Source organism: Somniosus microcephalus, chromosome 8, assembly GCF_052327205.1.
Source record: "Somniosus microcephalus isolate GS21.2 chromosome 8, FLI_Smic_1.0, whole genome shotgun sequence".
NCBI lineage: Eukaryota > Metazoa > Chordata > Chondrichthyes > Squaliformes > Somniosidae > Somniosus > Somniosus microcephalus.
The window spans coordinates 124349209-124372876 of NC_140994.1; the positions used below are offsets into that span (position 1 = coordinate 124349209).

A 23668-nucleotide genomic window follows, 5' to 3' on the forward strand; every position below is an offset into this window, starting at 1 on the left:
ACATGCAGGCACTTTCCAGCAGCAGCCACTGGATAGTGGAAACAATGGGGTTAATTTTCCTGGAGCCGTCAGACGGGGTTTCAAGCGTGGGGGGGGGGGGGGGGGGGGGGTGAAAAAAAAATGCAAAAATCGGGGGTCACGACCCCCCCGTCCGACTTTCACCCCAGCGTTTCAATCCGACCCAGTCCCGCCTGCAGCTGGCGGGACTGGTCATCGGAGCCTAATCACCAATAATTGGCATCTATAATGTCATTTTAAGGGGCCCTTGCTGTTTTCAGCCTTTCCCCACGTTAAACACGCCTGGTGGGAACCCCGCTGATGAAACCTGGTGTGAACAATGTTGGCTTGCTTACTTTCAGCTGCAGGTCAATCAGGAAAGAAGAGATTTAATCAGACATCATTGGTAGGTTGCAGGAACTTGTTGTTTCTGCTCGGGGCAACTTGTTCCAGGCTTAGGCACAGCTGTGGAAGGTTGGAGCCTCACACACTTCTCCAGTGTGAGCTCCTGGGAAGCCCCTCGCGCCACCCTCACTCAGCGCTTCCTCAACTGAGGCACCTACCAGAAGCATGGGAGGCCTTTTTTTCCTTCCCCTCTTGGCATTAGAGGACCTCCAGCCCCATTCGCGAAATGAAACACGCCACAACTGCAGAAGTTGCTATCAGAAATTTTATTCACAATAACCAACTGATGGCATTTTTAAAATAAACACATTTCATCCAAGTGACTACCCTTGCGATTAGTGGTGCTTTATTTTTCTCTTACGCGTGCTCCTACGTAGTGGTTCCCCTGTGGCTTCAGCATATGTGGAGGCCACTTGCTCACTTTCCTGCTGCTCCTGTCTCGACACCTTTGGCGGGCGTCTTCTGGGGTGGCGAGCCTGTGAGGGCTCGCCAGCAGTCTGCTACTCCTGCATCTGTGCATGGAGATCCATCACCTTTTCTCTTGCGGATGGACCCAGAGGCAGAGGGTCGACATGCAGCAGAGCTGAGCTGGCAGAGTCCTGCGCCCTCCGACGAGGACTCTCCACTGCTGTCCCTGTCTCCACCATCTGCTGATGTTAAATTGTGAGCTGTGATACACCAGGTGACAACACTACTCTATCTCGCGAAGGTCCCACCGTGATGTGAGTGTCTGCGCTGGTGCTGGGTGCGCTGAATTCTGCTGACGCTGCGCCCTCAGAGGTTGGAGCTTCCTCCGAGGCGTCTGGCTGCTCAGCCTCTTCCGTAGTGGGGACGGGGGCTTCGGATGGTCCTGTGGGGAAGTAAAGGAAAGAGTTAGAGATGTGATGCCAAGGTTACATGCACATTAGATTTTGCAGATGCTCATAAATCCAAATGATGTAGCTTCAGAATCGTAACAGCGACTTATGCTATGTCAATGAGAGAGATGGAAAACTATTCTGTCACCAGCTTGCGGGCCTGCCCTGTCTCTCCTTCCCCAGCTTCCGCAGCCACATCAGCCCCGACAATTTCCAGCACTCCTTCCTCCCAGGGGGTCAGGTGAGCTATTGAGGGTGGGCCTCCTCCAGTCCTGGCTCACTCTCTGTTGTTGTGAGCTCTCTTTTCCTGCAATGAGGGAGACAAGTGGAGTTTGAGTGAGAATGAAGGAGTGAGTGTAGAGATTGCATAGCATATATACTTAGAGGGAGACAAAGATGGTGTGAGGCTGCAAGACCAAGGGTCCTCCCTGTGTGTTGTCAGTTGTGCTCAAAGCATCAGTGAGAGGGAGTGAGAGGGCTGCATGGTGGAATAGTTATGTGAACGTGAGCATAGAGAGAGAGGGAATGGGTAAGGGTGTATGGATGTGACTGTGAAGTGGGATGTGGAGGAAGAGAGTGCTAAAGCTGAGTGCTGGTGGGGAAAGGCAATGGGGATCAGTTTGAGGGTGATGGAAACTTCATACTTACTTTTCCTGTACGGTGAAGGTCATGCAATCGCTTCCGACACTGTATCCAGGTTCTTCTGGTGACTCCCAGTGAGTTGACATCTGCTGCCACCTGCATCCATGCAGCCTTGGTCTCAGTGGGAGGCCTCTTCCTCCCTGACCTAGGGAAGAGGACCTCCCTGTGGGCCCTCACCCCATCCAGTAATGCCTGCAGTGAAGCCTCGTCGAATCTGCAGGCAGCTCGGGGTCTGGCACTGGTTACAGCTGCTGCAGGTTCCTCTGCCATCCTGTGTGGTTCATATGGAAGCCTGTAGAGGTTGCAATGCTTGCTGTGGGCCTTAAAAGCACCACGAATGATGACATCATACTGTGCGACTTTCTGACTGGAAGTAGTCAATTAGCAAGGGTTCCCACACGCTGGAAATGAATTGGCCAATTGAGGGAAAATTGCATCAATCTGGCAGACCCATTTACATTCGTGTGGGAACCCCGGCATTCGGGGAACCCGACAATTCCCCACACCTGTGGAAAATCGGCCCCAATGTATCAGTGAGTGAATGGTCAATCTAAGGAACAGCCTCCCCAGGGAGACGCTGGAAACAATTAGCAGTGATTCATTCAAATGTAAATTAGATAGATTTCCTTCAGAAAATAACATTTTGGGATACAGTATATATGAGTAATTTGAGGCATGACAAGTGGTAAGTGTAGCATTCTTGGGAGGAACAGGTGACTTTGGATCTATGGTTCCCAAAGCTCTCCACCACTGGGGTTTTCCTCATGTCATGTTTGGGTCTGTTGTAGACTAATTGATAGAGATTGACTGCTATGATTAATCAACAACTCCACTATCATTGTATCAAGTGACTATTAGGATAGTACAAGGTGAACTAGATGGACCTTGGTCTTTTTTTGTCTAGCAATTACTATGTTCCTATGTTAGCAGAAAAATCTGTAAGTTTTTTCTCGCTCAGCCAGCGGTGGTGTTCAGACCATGCAATTGCACAGGGCCCCGTGCCAGTCAGGTCCAATAACCTACCTACCCTCACTGTCCAAACAACAGCAGTGATCAAACATCCAGGAATATGTCCAATGTGAGCTGGAACCATACTATCCCCTTCAAAACTCAACTAAAGAGCAAGCAGGAAAATCAAGAGGTCCCCAGTAAATTCAGAGATTGCTGTATTGGAGGAATTCCTGGGCAGATTCAGTTGCTGGAATGGTACGCTCTTAAACTCCCCACTGCCCTGACTTTGCACTGAGCGCTTTTATCAAAACCAAAAGTAGTAAAATGCCTCATTGCCACTTGCTAGGCTCGAGTTTTTGTCGGGCATTGCTTCAGCCTGACCCAACCGAGCCCTGATCCTGCTGCAGAACAAAAAAAGCTTGAACAATTCCCTGGCTCGTCGACCCTCCCCACCACGTATTTGTTTTTCTTAAGAATAGCATTAATATGTGTCACAGGATAGAGGCTCCACGTGTGTAGCACTTTATTACATCTTGCAGTGCAGTGCTGTGTACTGTTTAATGCCCCTGGGCTACCAGATCGGTGGAGTTTTTAAACAAGTTATTTTAATTGCTTATACGAAGTGTCGATCATTCTGCCACTCTTGGCAGCACAACTCAAGAAAACAAATTCCTCTCCAAGTCAAATCAGACAATCTTTTGATTAAGAACTGAAGCACCGTTGACATGTTTAGGATTCATTATTGTGAAATTATAAAAAAATTGGTTCATGCAGAGGACCAAGCAGCAGAGGGCTATTGGGGTGAAGAGAGCAGCTTTGCTTTCACAATGGGGTAAATAAATGGAGTTCAAAGTAAAGCTTAGAAAGGGCTTGCATTTTCATAGCGCCTTTCACGGCCTCAAGACATGCCAAAGCACTTTACAGCCTCTTTTGAAGTGTAGTCACTGTTGTAATGTAGAAAACACGGCAGCCAATTTGTGCAAACAGCAATGAGATAATGACCTGATAATCTGTTTAAGTGATGTTGCTTGAAGGATAAATATTGGCCAGAGAACTTCCCTGCTCCTCTTCAAAATAGTGCCGTGGGATCTTTTACATCCACCTGAGAGGGCAGATGGGGAATTAACGTCTCATCTGAAAGATAGCACCTCCGATGGTGCAGTGCTGAGGTAGTGTCAGCCTAGGTTATGAGTTCAAGTCCTGGAGTGGGACTTGAACCCACAATCTTCTGACTCAGAGGCGAGAGTGCTACCACTGAGCCAAGGCTAACACGGGCAGCACGGTGGCATAGTGGTTAGCACTGTTGCCTCACAGCGCCAGGGACCCGGGTTCGAATCCGGCCTCGGGCGACTGTCTGTGTGGAGTTTGCACATTCTCCCCGTGTTTGCGTGGGTTTCCTCCGGGTGCTCCGGTTTCCTCCCACAGTCCAAAGATGTGTGGGTTAGGTTGATTGGCTATGATAAATTGACCCTTAGTGTTAGGGGGATTAAATGGGGATATGTGTTGGTGTAGGGGTTACGGGGATTGGGTGGGATATGTGTCGGTGCAGGCTCGATGGGCCGAAATGGCCTCTATCTGCACTGTGGGGTTTCTGTGATCTGTGAACACCTACAAGGCCCTCTAAGGTGAAATACCCTGCCAACAATCTGTGTCAAAGCTAACACCTGCAGAATGACTACTAGGATGGGCAACTTGGAAGCTTAAGTCACCATCTTCAGGAGAGGAGTGAAAAAAGGAAATTGTTAAAAAAAAAGTCTATAGTGCACTTTATGGACATCATGGTAAGATTTTGTGCTCACTTTCTGAATGGGACTTGAACCCACAACATGCTGACTCAGAGGTGAGAGTGCTACCTACTGAGGTACGGCTAAGGTTGTCTTACCAAGGCTTGGAAGAGTCAGAGTCTGACAAAAACCTAATTGTTGGATAAGAAACTACCATCTTTTTAATGTGTTATTAATAATCATGTTTGCTTTTCTTCATGCAACATTGTGCCAGGGTTCGGGTACGATGTGGCCCTTCACAACTTCACCCGAGCAGCCAGTATTTATGTGCGAGCTCAGGCATCTGAGTGCAGGGCATCTCAGCTGAGCCTGATCGGGTCCTCACCTGGCGTGTGTACATAGCCATTGTTCGGCACTGGGTACTGGACAGTGGTCAGGAGCGAGAAACCCTGGCTGCTTCATTCCCGGGTCTGAGGCCACAGAAGCCAATCGTACCGATGACTGCCCAGCAGTGATCTGCCAACTCAGCAGAGGGCTGGCAGGTTCCCAGTGCATACGGCTCAGTTCCCCATTAACCAGCCCGTTTACCAGCCAAGTCATCGGGGAAGTGGAGGTATTTTCAAATTGCTTTGGCTCATTTTGTTATACAAGTTTTCATTTTATTTCAAACTGTGACAGTTACACAGACTGAAGTTCAATAGACTTTAAATACAGATCTACTAGGATTTTACAGAAGGGATAATATTTTCAAACTCCTTCCCCCCATGCCTTGCAGGATCTTATTGGATCCCCCACGAACTAGCATGTATTCCATACCTAAAGCTGCTTTTATCCTATGAGTCGGACTTAGCAGTCAGCAACCGTGAGGATCCCACTAAGGCACAGGTTGAAAGAAGCTCCGATTTGCTATGTGCAGTAAGGGGTTTGGGAAGACTGCAATCTTCACTCGCTTCAAGAGAAGTTGGAATTACACCTGCTGTAATTTCACACGTCATCCTCCAGTCTTCCTTCATTCCATTGGCTCCACGGTCGGCTGAAAGTTTCACCAAACCGCCTGCCCTGCTTCCTTTCAGGTTTTTTGGGTCGGAATCGTAAACCGATCAGGAGAAGCGGGTGATGTGATCTTGAGTTCTGCCTAAAAAAAAAATCAGAAAAGCTGAAATCTGGAATAACAGAAAGTGCTGGAAATAAAGGCAAGGACTTGCCTTTTTACACAGTGCGTTTCATGACCTCAGGATGTCCCAAAGCACTTCAGTCAATGAAGTACTTTTGAAGTGTGGTCACTTGTAATGTAGGGAACGCAGCAGCCAATTTGCGCACCGCAAGCTCCCACAATTAGCTGTCAGGACCTGTTTTTTAAAGTGGTGTTGGTGGAGGGAGAAATATTGGCCGGGGCTGTGGAAGAACTCCCCTATTCCTCTTCGAATAGGGGGAAGAACAGGACAAGGAGGTTCTGCTGAGGGAGTTTGAGCAGCTAGGGGCCAAATTAAAAAGCAGAACCACAAGGGTAATAATCTCTGGATTATTACCTGAGCCACGAGCGAATTTGGCTAGGACAAATAAAATTAGAGAGTTAAATGTGTGGCTCAAAGACTGGTGTGGGAGAAATGGGTTTTGCTTCCTGGGACACTGGCACCAGTACTGGGGCAGGAGGGAGCTGTTCCGTTGGGACGGGCTTCACTTGGCCAGTGCTGGGACTAGAGTCCTGGCGGATCATATAACTAGGGCTGTAGAGAGGGCTTTAAACTAACTAGTGGGGGGGAGGTTCCTAGAGAGCAAATAATAAAAATGACAACAGAGAAGGTCATAGACTTAGGTAGCAGTGGGGAAATTAAAAACCAGAGCGTGTCAGGAAGGGGCAGAAGGTATGGAGTAAAAGGTAAAGTAATAAAAAGGGCAAAAGCTGGAACTAAGTGTCACAAAACATATTTGAAAGTTCTCTATCTGAATGCACGTAGCATTCGTAACAAAATAGACGAGTTAATGGCACAAATAACTACATATGGGTATGATCTTGTGGCCATTACAGAAACATGGCTGCAAGGTGACAATGCCTGGGAATTAAACATACCAGGTTATTTAACGATCAGGAAGGACAGGCAGGAAGGAAGGGGAGGTGGGGTGGCTATGTTAATAAAGGAAAGAATCACTGTAATACAGAGAAATGATATTGGGTCAAAAGATCAGGATAATGAAACAGTTTGGGTGGAGGTAAGGAATAATAAGGGGAAAAAAACACTAGTGGGCGTAGTCTATAGGCCTCCGAACAGTTGCAACTCTGTTGGACGGAGTATCAATCAGGAAATAGTTGAGGCTTGTAATAAGGGAACATCTATAATTATGGGGGATTTTAACTATCATATTAATTGGACAAATCAAATTGGGCAGGGCTGCCTTGAGGATGAGTTCATTGAGTGTATTAGGGATGGGTTTCTTGAGCAGTATGTAACTGAACCGTCCAGGGGGCAAGCAACCTTAGATCTGGTCCTGTGTAACGAGACAGGATTAATTAAAAATGTCCTAGTAAAGGATCCCCTTGGAATGAGTGACCATAACATGGTTGAATTCCATATTCAATTAGAGGGTGAGAAGGTTGGATCTCAAACAAGCGTGCTAAGCTTGAATAAAGGAGACCATGAAGGTATGAGAGCGGAATTGAGTAGAGTGGATTGGGAAAATAGATTAAAGGGTAAGACGATACATGATCAGTGGTGTACATTTAAGGAGTTATTTTACAACTTCCAAAAAAAATATATTCCACTGAGAAGAAAAGGGTGTAAAAGAAAAGACAGCCATCCGTGGCTAAGTAAAGAAATTAAGGATAGTATTCGACTAAAAACAAGGGCATATAAGGTAGCCAAATCTAGTGGGAGGATAGAGGATTGGGAAAACTTTAAAAGACAGCAAAAAATAACAAAAAGATTGATTAAGAAAGGGAAGATAGATTATGAAAGTAAATTAGCAAAAAATATAAAAACAGATAGTAAGAGTTTTTATAGTTATATAAAAAGAAAAAGGGTGGCTAAAGTAAATGTTGGTCCCTTAGAGGATGAGACTGGGAAATTAATGGTGGGAAATATGGAGATGGCAAAAACACAATGAATATTTTATATCAGTCTTTACAGTAGAAGACACTAAGAATATCCCAACACTGGACAAACAGGGGGCTAAAGGGGGGGAGGAGCTAAACACGATCAAAATCACTAAGGAAGTGGTACTTGGTAAAATAATGGGACTCAAGGCGGATAAATCACCTGGACCTGATGGCTTACATCCTAGGGTCTTGAGGGAAGTGGCGGTAGGGATTGTGGATGCATTGGTAATAATTTTCCAAAACTCCCTGGACTCGGCAAAGGTCCCGGCAGACTGGAAAACTGCTAATGTAACACCCTTATTTAAAAAGGGCAGTAGACAGAAGGCTGGAAACTATAGACCGGTTAGCCTAACATCTGTGGTAGGTAGAATTTTGGAGTCCATTATTAAGGAGACAGTAACAGGACATTTGGATAATCATAATTTAATAGGACAAAGTCAGCATGGTTTTATGAAGGGGAAGTCATGTTTGACAAATTTGCTGGAGTTCTTTGAGGAAGTAACATATAGGGTGGATAAAGGGGAACCAGTGGACGTAGTGTATTTAGACTTCCAAAAGGCATTTGACAAGGTGCCACACAAAAGATTATTGCTTAAGATAAAAAATCACAGGATTGGGGGTAATATTCTGGCATGGATAGAGGATTGGCTATCTAACAGAAGGCAGAGAGTTGGGATAAATGGTTCATTCTCAGACTGGCAATCAGTAACTAGTGGTGTTCCGCAGGGGTCAGTGCTGGGTCCCCAACTCTTTACAATCTATATTAACGATTTGGAGGAGGGGACCGAGTGTAACATATCAAAGTTTGCAGATGATACTAAGATGGGAGGGAAAGTAGTGAGTGAGGAGGACATAAAAAACCTGCAAGGGGACATAGACAGGCTAAGTAGGTGGGCAGAGATTTGGCAGATGGAATACAATACTGGAAAGTGTGAGGTTATGCACTTTGGCAGGAAAAATCATAGAGCAAGTTATTATCTTAATGGCAAGAAACTGGAAAGTACTGAAGTACAAAGGGATCTGGGGGTCCTGGTGCACGAAACTCAAAAGGTTAGTATGCAGGTGCAGCAAGTGATTAAGAAGGCCAATGGAATGTTGGCTTTCATTGCTAGGGGGATAGAATATAAAAATAGGGAGGTATTGCTTCAGTTGTACAAGGTATTGGTGAGACCGCACCTGGAATACTGCGTACAGTTTTGGTGTCCATACTTAAGAAAGGACATACTTGCTCTCGAGTCAGTACAAAGAAGGTTCACTCGGTTAATCCCGGGGATGAGGGGATGGACATATGAGGAGAGGTTGAGTAGATTGGGACTCTACTCATTGGAGTTCAGAAGAATGAGAGGCGATCTTATTGAAACATATAAGATTGTGAAGGGGTTGGATCTGGTGGATGCGGTGAGGATGTTCCCGATGATGGGTGAAACTAGAACTAGGGGGCATAGTCTTAGAATAAGGGGCTGCTCTTTCAAAACTGAGATGAGGAGGAACTACTTCACTCAGAGGGTGGTAGGTCCATGGAATATGCTGCCCCAAAAAGCTGTAGAAGCTACATCATTACATAAATTTAAAACAAAAATAGACAGTTTCCTAGAAGTAAAGGGAATTAAGGGTTACGGGGAGCGGGCAGGAATTTGGACACGAGTCTAGGTTCGGATCGGTCATGGCCCTGTGGGTAGCGGAGCGGGCCCAGGGGCCGTGTGGCCTGATCCTGCTCCTATTTCGTGTGTCTAATTCTGTTAGATTCAGGAGATGGTTCTGTGATAGTGGATTGGCGGTTAGGATCAGATCAGCCATGATCTTATTGAATGGCGGAGCAGGCTCGAGGGGCCGATTGGCCTACTCCTGCTCCTATTTCTTATGTTCTTATGTAAAAGCTGCCTCTCCCCAACCCCTTCATCTACTTGGTGGGGTGGGGGGGGGGTTACATTCCAGCTGGGATTTTAAATTCTTGTCACTCTCTTTAATCTGATTGCCAGTAAGGTTTTGCACAGGCTGGGAGGGAGGGGGATAAATAACCAGGTCAGAGAGATCGGGGACAGTTACAGAGCACCCTCAGGTCTACAAAACACGGAGAAAAAGAGAGGGGTAGCACTTTTGTATGCCGCCTCATATAGAGGCTCTTTGCACGAAGAGTGACGGAGCTGCTGTGCATTTCCAGCATTCCCCGTTTGCGTCGAAAAGTGATCAGAGATTTTTTAACCGAGACAATGAATGTCTCGGCGTGGTCCGACACAGCAGCGGAGGGCGGGGACAAACAGGCTTTTTCGTTCAAACTTCCCGCTTTATATTTGAATTTTTTCCCGGTACCCTCCTCGTCCACCGACCTTGACCGGTCCGTGAGCCAAATCTGAAGCGGACGGTCAACAGTTGTTTTTACCCTGGGGGAGAGAAGCTACCAGTTCGCCCGGTAACTCCCCACAGCAGCGAGATTAAAAGAAATCAAAATAAGATTAAAGAGGCCCAGGGCATTGGATATTGCTCCCCCTCTCTCTGTATTCAACTTCAATGATTTACATGTCATGAAGACATGTTTATATTCAAATTGCTGTTTTTTTCCCCTGACATCGAACAAAACCTTAATCATTACGCTGATTTGAGTGAGTTTGCGGCCACTTACCGCTCTCTAGCCGAGTGTTCTGATCAGGCGTCACTTTACGCGCTCGCTGCTGAAGCCCTGTCACTCAGCCGTTCGCCAGTACGGGCGCCGTGCGGCGGATGACTGACAACAATTTGGGATTTTTTTTCTCTCTCTTGGCGGATGACAAGTTAAGGGGTTTTAGTGGTGCAATTATGCACTAAATTCAAGGTGCTCAGATGTAAATGTCCTCTAACAGCTCTTTCATACGGTTTCCTTTTGCCTCACTTTTTTCTCGGGGTTGGGCCTGGCCTGGTCTGGCCGCCTCATGATGAACGATCACAACTGTCAAGTCATTTAATGAAAATTTTTATATTTTTTTTTGGAGAAAAAAAGCAGTAACTTATTTGTGAATAGTGGAACGTTTAAATGTGTTATATACATATATAATTGAATATGTGCTCTTGTTCAATTTCAAGTTGAGAAAAGAAAATGGACATTGTCTCCGAACAATGACTTGTGTTCCTTACTGACTTTACATATCTTCCACCACCCCCGTAGTTTTATCCCCTTGTCTCCTGAAAGCACTTGATACTGGGGTCCAGTTCTCTGGGAGTTGCGCCAGTGGTGGTTCTTCACCCGTGAGCCTAGGCAGTAGGGTCAGCGGGATATTCCAGTGTCTGATCCCTGTCCTCATCCGACACCCCACACTCGTGCACTTTGGGCAATAGGGCCAGTCAGTCGCAGCAAATGTGGCTGGTTTTAGCTCTTCGACTGCTGCATCCTCCTCCCCCCAGCTAAGTCAGCACTGACTGGGAATTAAACCTGGGACCTTCGTTGCTGTTTGATTTGATGCTGTATCCACTACGCTACATTTAACATGTTTTAACAGATCCTCGTGGTTTAATTCAAAATTGCTTCATTCGGATTTTCTGACCATTTTTTTAAAGCACAAAAACTCATCTTGCTGTGTTATTTACACTGCTTGATTCAAAGTATTGGATAATTCACATTTTTAGCACAAGAAAAGCAACTTTGAATTAACAGGAGTTGACTGTATAACTTTGGGGAGAGATTACACTACAATGTTTTGAAATCTCATATTCAGCTACACAATTGAGGTATAACATCATGATTATCTGATTGCCTTAGTTCTCAAGTTCCATAAGTAATTTAAAAAAAAAACAATAAAACATAATTAAGGTTCTCTGCAGTTTAATGGATTGTGTGGAGTGGTACTGAGCATAGAGGCCAGGAAGATCCCAGGTTCAATTCTTCATCTGTTTGCACTTAGCCAGCACAGCAATGGGGGTGCTGAATTGGCCTCAGCACCCTGGGTTAGGGCAGGAAATAAAAGCACCTGAGCACTATTCAGGAGGCCCAGCTGCAGACTGCCATGCATGTGGACATCAGGTGAGGACAGGTGTGAGCACCTCTGTGATGGCTACCCTGCCGGAATAGTCGGCCGGCCCCCACACATCAAGTGGTGCTCATTGGCTGAGGTACCGAAAGGTGCCAGTGCCTCTGGATATATACCACGCCATCACTCACCATCTTCAGAAAGCAAAGTGTAAAAGGAGAAACTATAAGACCTTAAACAAAATGATTATAGACTACAGATATGATTGATGCTCTGCTCAGCACTGATGGCCCTTGGGACTCCAGATGAAAAGGCTAAAGGTGGTGTAGAAGATAATACATATGCTTTCTCTATTACTGTGGGAGCTGTATGGAACGCAAGCGATAACATTGCGGTAATAGTGTATGTTAGCGTGTTACAGCAAGGGCCTTCTTCATCTGCTAGATATTGATGATAGTTGTGCCTCGTTGTCCTATGGCCCCCCTGCACCTTTACTACAGTCTTGTGCTCAGTCAGCTGATCTTGGCCATGGCAACAGTGGAGGCTGCTACAATTGGCCTCGCCTTTTCTTCCCAGAGTATGATTCTACGGGTATTGGCCACCCCCATGAACCTCAACCTTGTGGCCATTCTTTCATGTTGAGCCTGAGCAGTGAGTGAGGTCAGTGGGCTATTTAGCCATGAAGGGCATCACAGGTCAAGCCTGGCAGGAGTCAGCAGCAGGAACCTTGGCTAGTTATCTTTTTCTTTATTTGTTTCACCAGTGCCTCAATTTTAACTCTCATTTCTGGAGTCCTGGTGCTGTCCCTGGTGTTTTTTCCCCTTACTGAACTCAATTCTTCTTCATTGTTGCAGCTCTGAATGAACCTACCATCGATTATGGCTTCCAGCGATTGCAGAAGGTGATCCCCAGACATCCGGGTGACCCAGAACGATTGCCAAAGGTCAGTTACACACTTAACCTTTGCTATTGAACTGCTTCTATGTACAATAACATTTCAAGGCTGGTTTGGCACATTACTTTCAATAAACAGGAATACCATAATAGTTAGAAATGATATTGTCAATCCAAAATGTGACAGGTAATGCTTCTCTCTGTTTTTGTGTTGTATCTGTGTTGAAGATAGGATATATTCGCCTCTTCACTAAAGCATCCCACACATGATGTATGCTAACACACAGTCAACACGCTTCTTCCCTCCTCCTCTCCTGAAAAGAAAGAACTTGTATTTATATAGCACCGTTCATGACCTCAGGTCATCCCAAAAGGCTTCACAGCCAAATAAGTACTTTTTTTTGAAGTGGAGTCACTGTTGTAATGTAGGAAACGCGGCAGCCAATTTGTGCACAGCAAGCTCCCACAAATAGCATTGCGATAATGACCAGAATCTGTTTTATTGATGTTGGTTGAGGGATAAAGGCTGACCAGGACACTGGCGAGAACTCCCCTGCTCTTCTTTGAAATGGTGCCATGGGATCTTTTACGTCCACCTGAGAGGGCAGACAGGGCCTCAGTTGGAGACATTGATTCCTTCCTGGAGTACGGTGCCACAGATATCAGTCACCCTCCAGCACCTTCCCCCAAGTGGCCAGGCTTCAGATGTGAGTGTAGGCAGTGAGTTGTCAGCAGCGGGAGGCTTCAGCGCCAAGCCCGGGTCTGTACTCGCCCAACACTTGCATGTGTGCGCTGTCCAGCAGGGGTAGTAGTCTGGAGTGGGGACTTTGGCACATTCTCCCCTCCCAGTCCAGGGATGCTGAGACCAGTTGTTGCCAACACCTTCTGCACTGGCTCAACTCAGCTAACTCAGCATAGACTGGTACTGTCTGGCACAGTTACACTTTGCCTATACCAACTGAGCCACCAGGAGAACTGCAGAGCTGCTTTCTAATAGGCAGCTTTCCTGTCCATATGAATCCATGTTATTGAGATTTTACCATTGACTTACAAAATGTCACAAGCTCAGCCCCTCATGATGGAATAGCCTGACAACACTTGCTGTCTAGGCTCACACATGAGGTACAGGAGGGTTGTTAGTACTTGCAGAGTCAGGCCCCAACATGGGACAACATAGTCAGGAGAGGAGCAGGGGAAAACTGGAGGGAGAGAAAGGGAGGAAATGAGTTAAGTCCATTGATCACACACAACATTTAATCTCCCGAGAGAAGTTGTGCCAAATTCTTTCTGAGGGCACAGAGAAACTCTAGAATATCGATTTAATTATGAGGTTATCTTCGCTGACGAAATATAAATAGGTACTATACACTTGCTCATTACACATTCTCTATGGGTAATCAATACTAGTATAAAACACTGCTGCAACTGTTGTATTGTCAAATGAAAACAGAAGATGATGGAAGTACATGGTAGGCCAGTCAGTATCTGTAAAAAGGAAAGATGGTTTAATGTTTCAGGTGTATCTTTGTTGTATATCAGAGCAAATTTGTTGACGTGCATTTGGAATATGAAATTGGCAAAACATCAGCAAAGAGATTATTTTAGCATTCTGCAGCCCTTAAAAATGGTGGAATAAAACACATTTGTTCCATAGAATTACATAGAATGTACAGCACAGAAAGAGGCCATTCAGTGCCAGTGTTTATGCTTCACATGAGCCTCCTCCCACCTCTCTTCATCTAACCCTATCAGCATAACCTTCTATTTGTTTCTCCCTCATGTGTTTATCCAGCTTCCCCTTAAATACATCTATGATATTCGCCTCAACTACTCATTGTAGTTCCACATTTCCACTGTTTGATCTTGGAAGCAATTGCTTCAGACTGGACTTGGTAAAGTTTGCCTCTAGATGTCTTCAGTGTGCTTAGTGAATATACAGTACTTCTTCTTAGGCAGTCCCTCGGAACCGAGGATGACTTGCTTCCACATTAAAAATGAGTTCGCAGGTGACTGATTAGTCCAATGCGGGACCTACAGTCTCGGTCACAGGTGGGGCAGACGGTGGTTGAAGGGGCGGGTGGGTGGGGTACTTGGGTTGACGTGCGCTCCTTGCGCTGCCTGCGCTTGGCTTCTGCTTGCTCCCGGCGAAGAGACTCGAGGTGTTCGCGCCTTCCTGGATGCTTCTCCTCCACTTTGTGCGGTCTTGGGCCAGGGATTCCCAGGTGTCGGTGGGGATGTTACACTTTTTCAAGGAGGCTTTGAGGGTGTCCTTGAAGCGTTCCCCTCTGCCCACCTGGGGCTCTCTTGCCGTGTCGGAGCTCCGAGTAGAGCGCTTGTTTTGGGAGTCTCGTATCGGGCATGCGGACAATGTGACCCGTCCATCGGAGCTGATCGAGCGTGGTCAAAACTTCGATGCTGGGGATGTTAGCCTGAGCAAGAACACTGACGTTGGTGCGCCTATCCTGCCAATGGATTTGCAGGATCTTGCGGAGGCAGCATTGTGGTACCTCTCCAGTGCTTTGAGGTGCCTGCTGTACATGGTCCATGTCTCTGAGGCATACAGCAGGGCGGGTATCACTACTGCTCTGTAGTCCATGAGCTTAGTGCCGGATTTGAGGTCCTGGTCTTCAAACACTCTCTTCCTCAGGCGACCGAAGGCTGCACTGGCACACTGAAGGCGGCGTTGGACTTCATCGTCGACATCTGCCCTTGTTGACAGTAGGCTCCCCAGGTATGGAAAGTGGTCCACGTTGTCGAAGGCCTTGTCATGGATTTTGATAATCGGGGGGCAGCACTGTGTGGCGGGGGCAGGTTGGTAGAGGACCTTTGTCTTACGGATGTTTAGTGTAAGGCCCATGCTCTCGTACGCTTCGGTGAAGGTGTTGACGATGGTTTGGAGTTCAACCTCCGAGTGAGCGCAGACGTAAGCGTCGTCTGCATACTGTAATTCGACGACAGAGGATGGGACGACCTTGGATCTGGACTGGAGGCGACGGAGGTTGAACAGTTTCCCGTTTGTTCTGTAAATTAGCTCCACTCCAGTGGGGAGCTTACTGAGGGTGAGATGGTGCATTGCAGCAAGGAAGATCGAGAAGAGCGTTGGTGCGATGACACAGCCTTGCTTGACCCCGGTTCGTACGTGAATTGGGCTTGTGGTGGAACCGTTGGTCAGGATCATGGCTTGCATGTTGTCATGAAGCAGGCGGAGGATAGTGACAAACTTTTGAGGGCAGCCGAATTTGAGGAGGACACTCCATAATCCCTCACGGTTGACAGTGTCAGAGATCAAAGAAGGCCATGTACAGCGGTTGGTACTGTTCCCTGCATTTCTCTTGTAATTGACGTGCGGTGAAGATCATGTCCATTGCGCCCCTTAGTGGGCGGAATCCACATTGCGACTCTGGGAGGAGCTCTTCGGCCACTGGGAGAAGGCGATTGAGGAGGATTTTTGCGATGACTTTCCCTGTGGCAGACAGCAGGGAAACTCCTCTGTAATTATCGCAATCGGACTTGTCACCTTTCTTGAAGATGGTCACAATTACGGCGTCTCTCAGATCCCCTGGCATGCTCTCCTCCTTCCAGATAAGAGAAATGAGTTCATGAATTCGCGCCAGTAGAGCTTCTCCGCCATGCTTTAGTGCCTCGGCAGGGATTCCATCTGCTCCTGAGGCCTTGTTGTTCTCAGTTGTTGGATGGCCTTTTCAATCTCATGCCGGTCTGGGGTTGTGCTGAGATGGTGGCGGGTAGCATGCTGTGGGATGGTGTTGAGGACACTCGTGTCGAAGACAGAGTCGTGGTTCAAAATAATGCCATGGGAACTTTTACAGCCACCTGAGAGGGCAGATGGGGCCTCAGTTCAACGCCTCATTGAAAGGCAGCACTTCCGACAGTGCAGCGCTCCCTCCGTACTGCACTGGAGTATTTGGAAGGGGCTCCTAAAGGACACATTGCAATTAGACATGTACCAGTGGAGAAAATGGGGTGAAAATATATATTTTTTAATGTGCTAGTGACACCTATTGGTGGAGCGTCATTACTGCACCCACACTTTTTTATGGTGGCCATCCAGTTGGGCACCTTGACCTCTCTGCACAGCGACTAAGTGCAGTGAAAGAAAGAAAACAAAAAAGAGAGACTTGCATTTCTGTAGCGCCTTTCACATTGTCAAGATGTCCCCAAGTGCTTCATAGCCAATGAAGTACTTTTGAAGTGTAGTCACTGTTGTAGGGAAGCACAGCAGTCAGTTTGCACACAGCAAGGTCCCACAAACGCCAATATGATAATGATCAGGTTATCTGTTTTAGTGATGTTGGGGAGAGATAAATATTGGCCATGACACCGGGTAGAACTCCCCTGCTCTTCTTCAAAATAATGCCATGGGAACTTTTACGGCCACCTGAGAGGGCAGATGGGGCCTCAGTTCAACGTCTCATTGAAAGGCAGCACTTCCGACAGTGCAGCGCTCCCTCTGTACTGCACTGGAGTATTTGGAAGGGGCTCCTAAAGGACACATTGCAATTAGACATGCACGGACCAGTGGAGAAAATGGGGTGAAAATATATATTTTTTTAAATGGCGTAATGTAATCGGCATCAAAACCTTGCAGTGCTGTGCGCGAGGGGCCACGGGGGAAATAAACATTTAAATGTTTTAATTTAAAAACAAACTAACCTGATTGCCAGCAATGAACTGGAAGGCCTCTGATTATCTGGGCTTGAACACATCAGGGTCTGTTGTAAGCCTGAGCTGCACCTCTGTCCAAAAAACTGGTCCCTGGTGTGCCCACGATGAATTACGAGTGAATTATGGCCTAAGCTAAAGTTAGCAGTATTCGTTTGACAGGAAGCAAACGCGATGAATAGATAGAGAAAAAAGGGGTCAGTTCATATCAAGCTGACAGACATATTTTACTTGTCAAACGGTTCATGCAGTGACTGTACGGGGGCAGGGCTGGATAGGTTTCCTTCAGATCCCATCGACAGATTTGCATTGCACTTGCCTTCTTTAAAAATCGGTCGGCAGCCAAGGCTTTGATCCCAGCATGTTCCTGGGTTTTATCAAGAGGATACAGGGGCTCTCCTATGTTGTGTCAGAAGGCACTGATTTGATCTCTACATGGCAGGGGTATCGCAGAGAGATGCTGTTCAGAGCGGATAGATTGTGCCCAGTGTTGTGGCTGTCTTCCGAGCAGTCTTTGATAAAAGACAAAATTCAGTGGAGAGAAAGGCGAACAGCATTTGTGTGTTTTGCTCCTCCGAGCTGCAAAATACCAGGCAAATTGATCCTCTGGGAGTAGTAAATACACATTACTTTATCTTGTACTTCATGTCCATGGCTTTCATATACCCCTGAGTCCTGATAGAACAACAATAGTTAATAGACTAAAAAGAGTAATTACAAGCATCTTTTCAGCACTTCCAGCTTGACTGACTTTGTGTGACCTTATAATTTTTACCTCAGCTAATCTGGCTGCTACATTTTTGATTCAATTTGCATAGCCTGTGTAGTGTATAGTGATACATGACCTTTTCTTAATGTCACCTGTCAAAGAATTTTACACCGGTGTTGTAAAAAAAAAAAAAATCCCATTAAAGATTCAAAGTCTGATAAACGGGAGCCATCGGCTAATGACGGTTTGTGAAGTGATTCAAAATGGCAGAGGGATGGGATGGTGATGGGAAACATGGGAGAGAGCCACAGGGATGGGATGGCAATGGGAAACATAGGACGGTGATGGGAAACATGGGAGAGAGCCACAGGGATGGGATAGTGATGGGAAACATGGAAGGGTCACAGAGATGGGATAGTTTCTGTTTTCTCATACAGAGTCCACGGTCTCACCCAGTCAGGACACATCCTACTTAGACCACAGTCCGAAGAGTTGAGATAAAGCTTTGAAAGAGCCGAGCTTCAGGGATCTTCAAGTGTGCGCGGGTGTACTCTGGACCCATGGAAATGTACCAGCACAGAGTACTGATAGGTTCCCACAATTTCACCACCCGGCGCTACTTCAGCCACTTGAGCTTTGGCTTGCAGGATGGTCTAGAGCTGATTGGGAACATAGGAGCCTGTTCCGCCATTCAATGAGATCATGGCTGTTCTGTACCTCAACTTCAATTCACCGACCTTTGCTCCGCCTCACTTAACATCCTTAACTAACAAAAATATATCTACATAGAATTGCACAGAAACAGGCCAATTGGCCCAACAGGTCTATGCCAGTGTTTATGCTCCACATGAGCTTCCTCCCACCTTACTTTATCTAACCCAATCAACATAACTTTCCATTGCTTTCTTCCTTACGCGTTTATTTAGCTTCCCCTTAAATGCATCTATATTATTCGTCTCAACCATTCCATGTAGTAGCGAATTCCAAATTCTCTGGGTAAAGAAGTTTCTCCTGAATTCCCTATTGGATTTATTAGTGACCAACTTACATTTATCTATCTGTTTTCAATTGACCTGGTCTCAACAGCTTACTGAGAAAGAGAGTTCCAGATTTCCACTACCCTTTGTGTGAAGAAGCACTTCCTGTCATCACCCCTGAACAGCCTAGCTCTAATTTCAGTCCCCGGGTCTACCCTCCATTAGTAACTGGCCGGTCAAGCGTCAACAGTTCCCTGGAGTACTGTGCAACCGCCTAGCTCAGGTATAGGATTCCTGAGTCTGCCAGAGAGGGTTGACTTGGTTCCAATCTTTCACCGCCAGACATGTCATCTTGGAACCAACTCCATCCCAAGGAGACACTGCCTACCTCTCCCTTAAGGACAATAGATCCATAGGGTTAAGAGATTCCTAATTATCCAATAAGTTACTCCTACTCTTCCCTGCCACTCCCCATTTCCTTTTATGTGTACCATAACACCATCTACTCCTGTTAAATCAAATTCACATAATTTGAATTGCTGGATAATTAGCTGAAAATATCTGAATTATCAAGAGTTGGCTGTATCCCATGTATAGCGCAGCTGCATTCAGAGACATGAACGGATGAAACTATTATTTAAACATCATGTCCCTGAGTGTTAACCTAACCCACCTTGGGACGGGTTTGGTTCAAATGCCCGTTTTACACCCCGTCCGATTTCACGCTCCACTGTGGAACATCAAATCGAGCGAGATGTAAAATGGGCATCCCACCGGAACCTGCCTTCTTCGGATCAGGCAGTATAGGTTAAAATTTGCTGCTTGATATTGCTCCAGTTAGATCCCTGATGGTTGAGTTGGTCAACGTGAATGGTGGAACTGCGCTGCGCAGGTGAAAGAAAGAACTTGCATTGCCATAGCCATTTTCACATTCCTTGGGATGTCCTGAAGCAATTCATAGTGAATGAACATCGCTATATTATAGTTAATTAGAAGCTCCAGCATTCACTGCCTTTAAAGAGGAGATGGTTCAGGAACAGGCGAGGTACATTCCCATGAGGGGGAAAGGTAGGGCAACCAAAGTCAGAGCTCCCTGGATGATGAAAGAGATAGAGAGTAAAATGGAGCAGAAAAAGGGGGCGTATGACAGATGTCAGGTTGAGAATACAAGCGAGAACCAGGTTAAATATAGAAAGTTCAGAGGGGAAGTGAAAAAGGAAATAAGAGGGTCAAAGAGAGATTATGAGAATAGATTGACAGCTAACATAAAAGGGAATCCAAAAGTCTTCTATAGGCATATAAATAGTAAACAGGTAGTAAGAGGATGGGTGGAGCTGCTTCGGGACCAAAATGGAGACCTACGCATGGAGGAAGAGGGCATGGCTGAGATACTAAATGAGTACTTTGCATATGTCTTTACAAAGGAAGGAGATGCTGCCAAAGTCATAGTGAAAGAGGAGGTAGTGGAGATACTGGATGAGATAAAAATTGATAAAGAGGAGGTACTAGAAAGGCTGGCTATACTTAAAATAGATGTCACCAGGACCAGATGGGATGCATCGTAGGATGCTGAGGGAAGTAAAGGTGGAAATTGCGAGGTACTGGCCATAATCTTCCAATCCTCCTTAGATACAGGGGTGGTGCCAGAGGACTGGAGAATTGCAAATGTTACACCCTTGTTATAAAAAGGGTGTAAGGATAAACCCAGCAACTACAGGCCAGTCAGTTTAACCTCGGTAGCAGGGAAGCTTTTAGAAACTATAATCCGGGACAAAATTAACAGTCACTTGGACGAGTGTATATTAATTAAGGAAAGCCAGCACGGATTTGTTAAAGGCAAATCGTGTTTAACCAACTTGATTGAGTTTTTTGAAGAGACAACAGAGAGGGTTGATGAGGGTAATGCGGTTGACGTGGTGTACATGGATTTCCAAAAGGCGTTTGATAAAGTGCCACATAATCGGCTTGCCAGCAAAGTTGAAGCCCATAGAATAAAATGGACAGTGGCAGCATGGATACGAAATTGGCTAAGTGTCAGGAAACAGAGAGTAGTGGTGAATGGTTGTTTTTCGGACTGAAGGAAGGTACACAGTGGTATTCCCCAGGGGTTGGTATTGGGAACCACTGCATTTCTTGATATATATTAATGACTTGAACTTGGGTGTACAGGGTACAATTTCAAAATTTGCAGATGGCACAAAACTTGGAAGTATAGTGAACAGTGAGGAGGATAGTGATAGACTTCAAGAGGACATTGACAGGCTGGTGGAATGGGCGGACACGTGGCAGGAGAAATTTAACGCAGAAAAGTGCGAAGTGATACATTTTGTCAAGAAGAACGAGGAGAGGCAATATAAGCTAAAGGGTACAAATCTAAAGGGGGTGCATGAATAGAGAGGCCTGGGGGGTGTATGTGCACAAATTGTTGAAGGTGACAGGGCAGGTTAAGAAAGCGGTTAAAAAAATATAAGGGATCCTGGGCTTCAAAAATAGAGGCATAGAGTACAAAAGCAAGGAAGTTATGATGAACCTTTATAAAACACTGGTCCGACCGCAACTGGAGTATTGTGTCCAATTCTGGACATCACACTTCAGAATGATGTGAAGACCTTAGAGAGGATGCAGAAAAGATTTACAAGAATGGTTCCAGGGATGAGGGACTTCAGTTACATGGATAGACTAGAGAAGCTGGGGTTGTTCTTCTTAGAGCAGAGAAGGTTGAGAGGAGATTTGATAGAGGTGTTCAAAATTATGAGGGGTCCAGACAGAGTAGATGGAGAGAAACTGTTCCCATTGGTGGAAGGGTCGCGAACCAGAGGACACAGATTTAAGATGATTGGCAGAGAAACCAAAGGCGAATTGAGGAACATCTTTTTTACACAATAGCCCAGAGCGCCGGCTGTTGAGCTGTGGGCCCCCGTGGAATTCCGATCCGGGGCCTGGTCCAGCTGCCGGCACGCAGTGCTTGCGTATCCCAGGGGCGCAGTTAGTTCGATGCGTCCCCTGGGATCACGTGGGCCATGGGCAGCCAATCAGAGCAGGGAATGCTCCATTCATAAGTCTGACAGGAAGTGCTGTCAAACTTAGAAATAATACGGGCCCCTTCTTCTTACAAAACATCACTAAATCTTCAAATAAATTTTAAAAAACCCACATTTTTAAAATAAACTATAAATTACATGAAATAACTATTTTAAACAATTTAAATTTTTGAAAAAAATAATTTTATTTTCTAACGGGGCTAAAAATAAACTTACCTTGCTTTAAAGTATTTAAAAATAATAAACTTGTTGGAAAAATGTTTTAATTTTAATTAATTCACCACTTACCTTGTAAAAAGCAGGCCTTACGCCTGCTTTTTACATGTCTAACTTCTGGAGACTTACCTTCCCGGGAAAACCTGTTTAAAAAAAAAAAAAATAATAACTGAAGTTTGATGCGCACGCGCAGCCTCCCCCGCGCACGCGTTCGACCTCTGAACCCCTGCTTTCAGGGGAACGGAAGTGCCGGTTTCCCGCGCATGCACAGTGCATGCAGGAAACCGGCACTTCCATTGGGCCTACGGGTGAGTACCCTGTACGTACTCACCCGTGGAGACCCGAATTTCTGGGCCAATGAGTGGTTAGGATCTGCAATGCACTGCCTGAAAGGGTGGTGGAGGCAGATTCAATTGTGGCTTTCAAAAGGGAGTTGGATAAGTACCTGAAGGAAAAAAATTTGCAGGGCTACGGGGAAATGGCGGGGGCGTGGGACTAGCTGAAGTGCTCTTGCAGAGAGCCGGCATGGGCTTGATGGACCAAATGGCCTCCTTCTGTGCTGTAACCATTCTCTGATTCTATGAGCTGCTAGGTAGCTGATTTCTGTTGTCACCTCCTGCCTTATTGTGTGGTCCACAAGCAGGCGCCAATCACCCGTCGCTGTCTACCATCTTAACCAAACACAAAACTATAGATGAGTAAACTTAAAATGTAAAAATTGCTGTGCTCCGATATACATGATCCCAATTATCCACGAGAACTTTTGCTCGACAAAGCCTTGCAAAGACGTCACCTCATTGCACAGCTTCTTGTGTTACTTGCGTTGCGTCACCTTATCTTGGCCGATAAAGCGATTGAATGCGTGTTTTGTTATTTGCACCGTACTTGTCTTCATTCCTGTACCTCTATATTACTGCACCGAAATGATAAACACTCTCAGTTATTCATCCAGGGGAAGGGGAGGGGTACAAACATTGTGGCCATGGTAACAGGGCTTGATGTGGGAATGACATTCACTGTTGTCGTTTGCAGCCTAATCCAAATGCCACAACTCCACACAGACTCCACACAGTATATTTTCCTTTTCGATACATATATAGAAATATATTTCATTGCATATATACACTTAAACATATGCACTAGCAATACAAAGAAAAACCACAAGTACTGGAAATATGAAATAAGAACAGAAGATGCTGGAAACACTCAGCAGGTCAGGCAGCATCTGTGAAGAGTTGATGACCTTTCATCAGAACTGGTTCTGTTGAAAGGCCATTGTCCTGAAATGTTAACTCTGTTTCTCTCTCCACAGATGCTGCCTGATCTGCTGAGTGTTTCCAACATGTGATTAATGTTAATATGTCCTTATTTATTTCTGTCAATTTTTTTAAGGGAAAATTTACTTTGTAACAGTGTGTCATGATGTCTTTGCTGGTAGAGCTGGATGTGAGGAACTACTGAGCCAAACTGTGCAAGGGAGTTGAACTGACATCAGCAGAGTTACAGTCATTAACACAAGAATCTTGAGCATTCATGTCACTTT

The 23668-nt window shown here is 45.9% G+C and overlaps 1 protein-coding gene and 1 long non-coding RNA gene across 7 annotated transcripts in view; one reads left to right on the plus strand and one right to left on the minus strand.

Annotated features, from left to right (window-relative positions):
* The window catches only part of ebf1a (EBF transcription factor 1a), a 699375-nt gene that overhangs the window by 596801 nt on the left and 78906 nt on the right, over window positions 1-23668 (plus strand). For all 6 annotated transcript variants that reach the window (XM_085995098.1, XM_085995100.1, XM_085995094.1 and 3 more), the window contains exon 11: window positions 12463-12551. In XM_085995098.1, the coding sequence (XP_085851224.1) occupies window positions 12463-12551 (89 nt within the window). The remainder of the gene's footprint in view (window positions 1-12462; window positions 12552-23668) is intronic.
* LOC147113775 (uncharacterized) lies at window positions 5214-10767 on the minus strand. The gene is made up of 2 exons (XR_015079269.1): window positions 10291-10767; window positions 5214-5711 (listed from the first exon to the last, which is right to left on the minus strand). It is a non-coding gene; the product is annotated as an uncharacterized LOC147113775 (long non-coding RNA).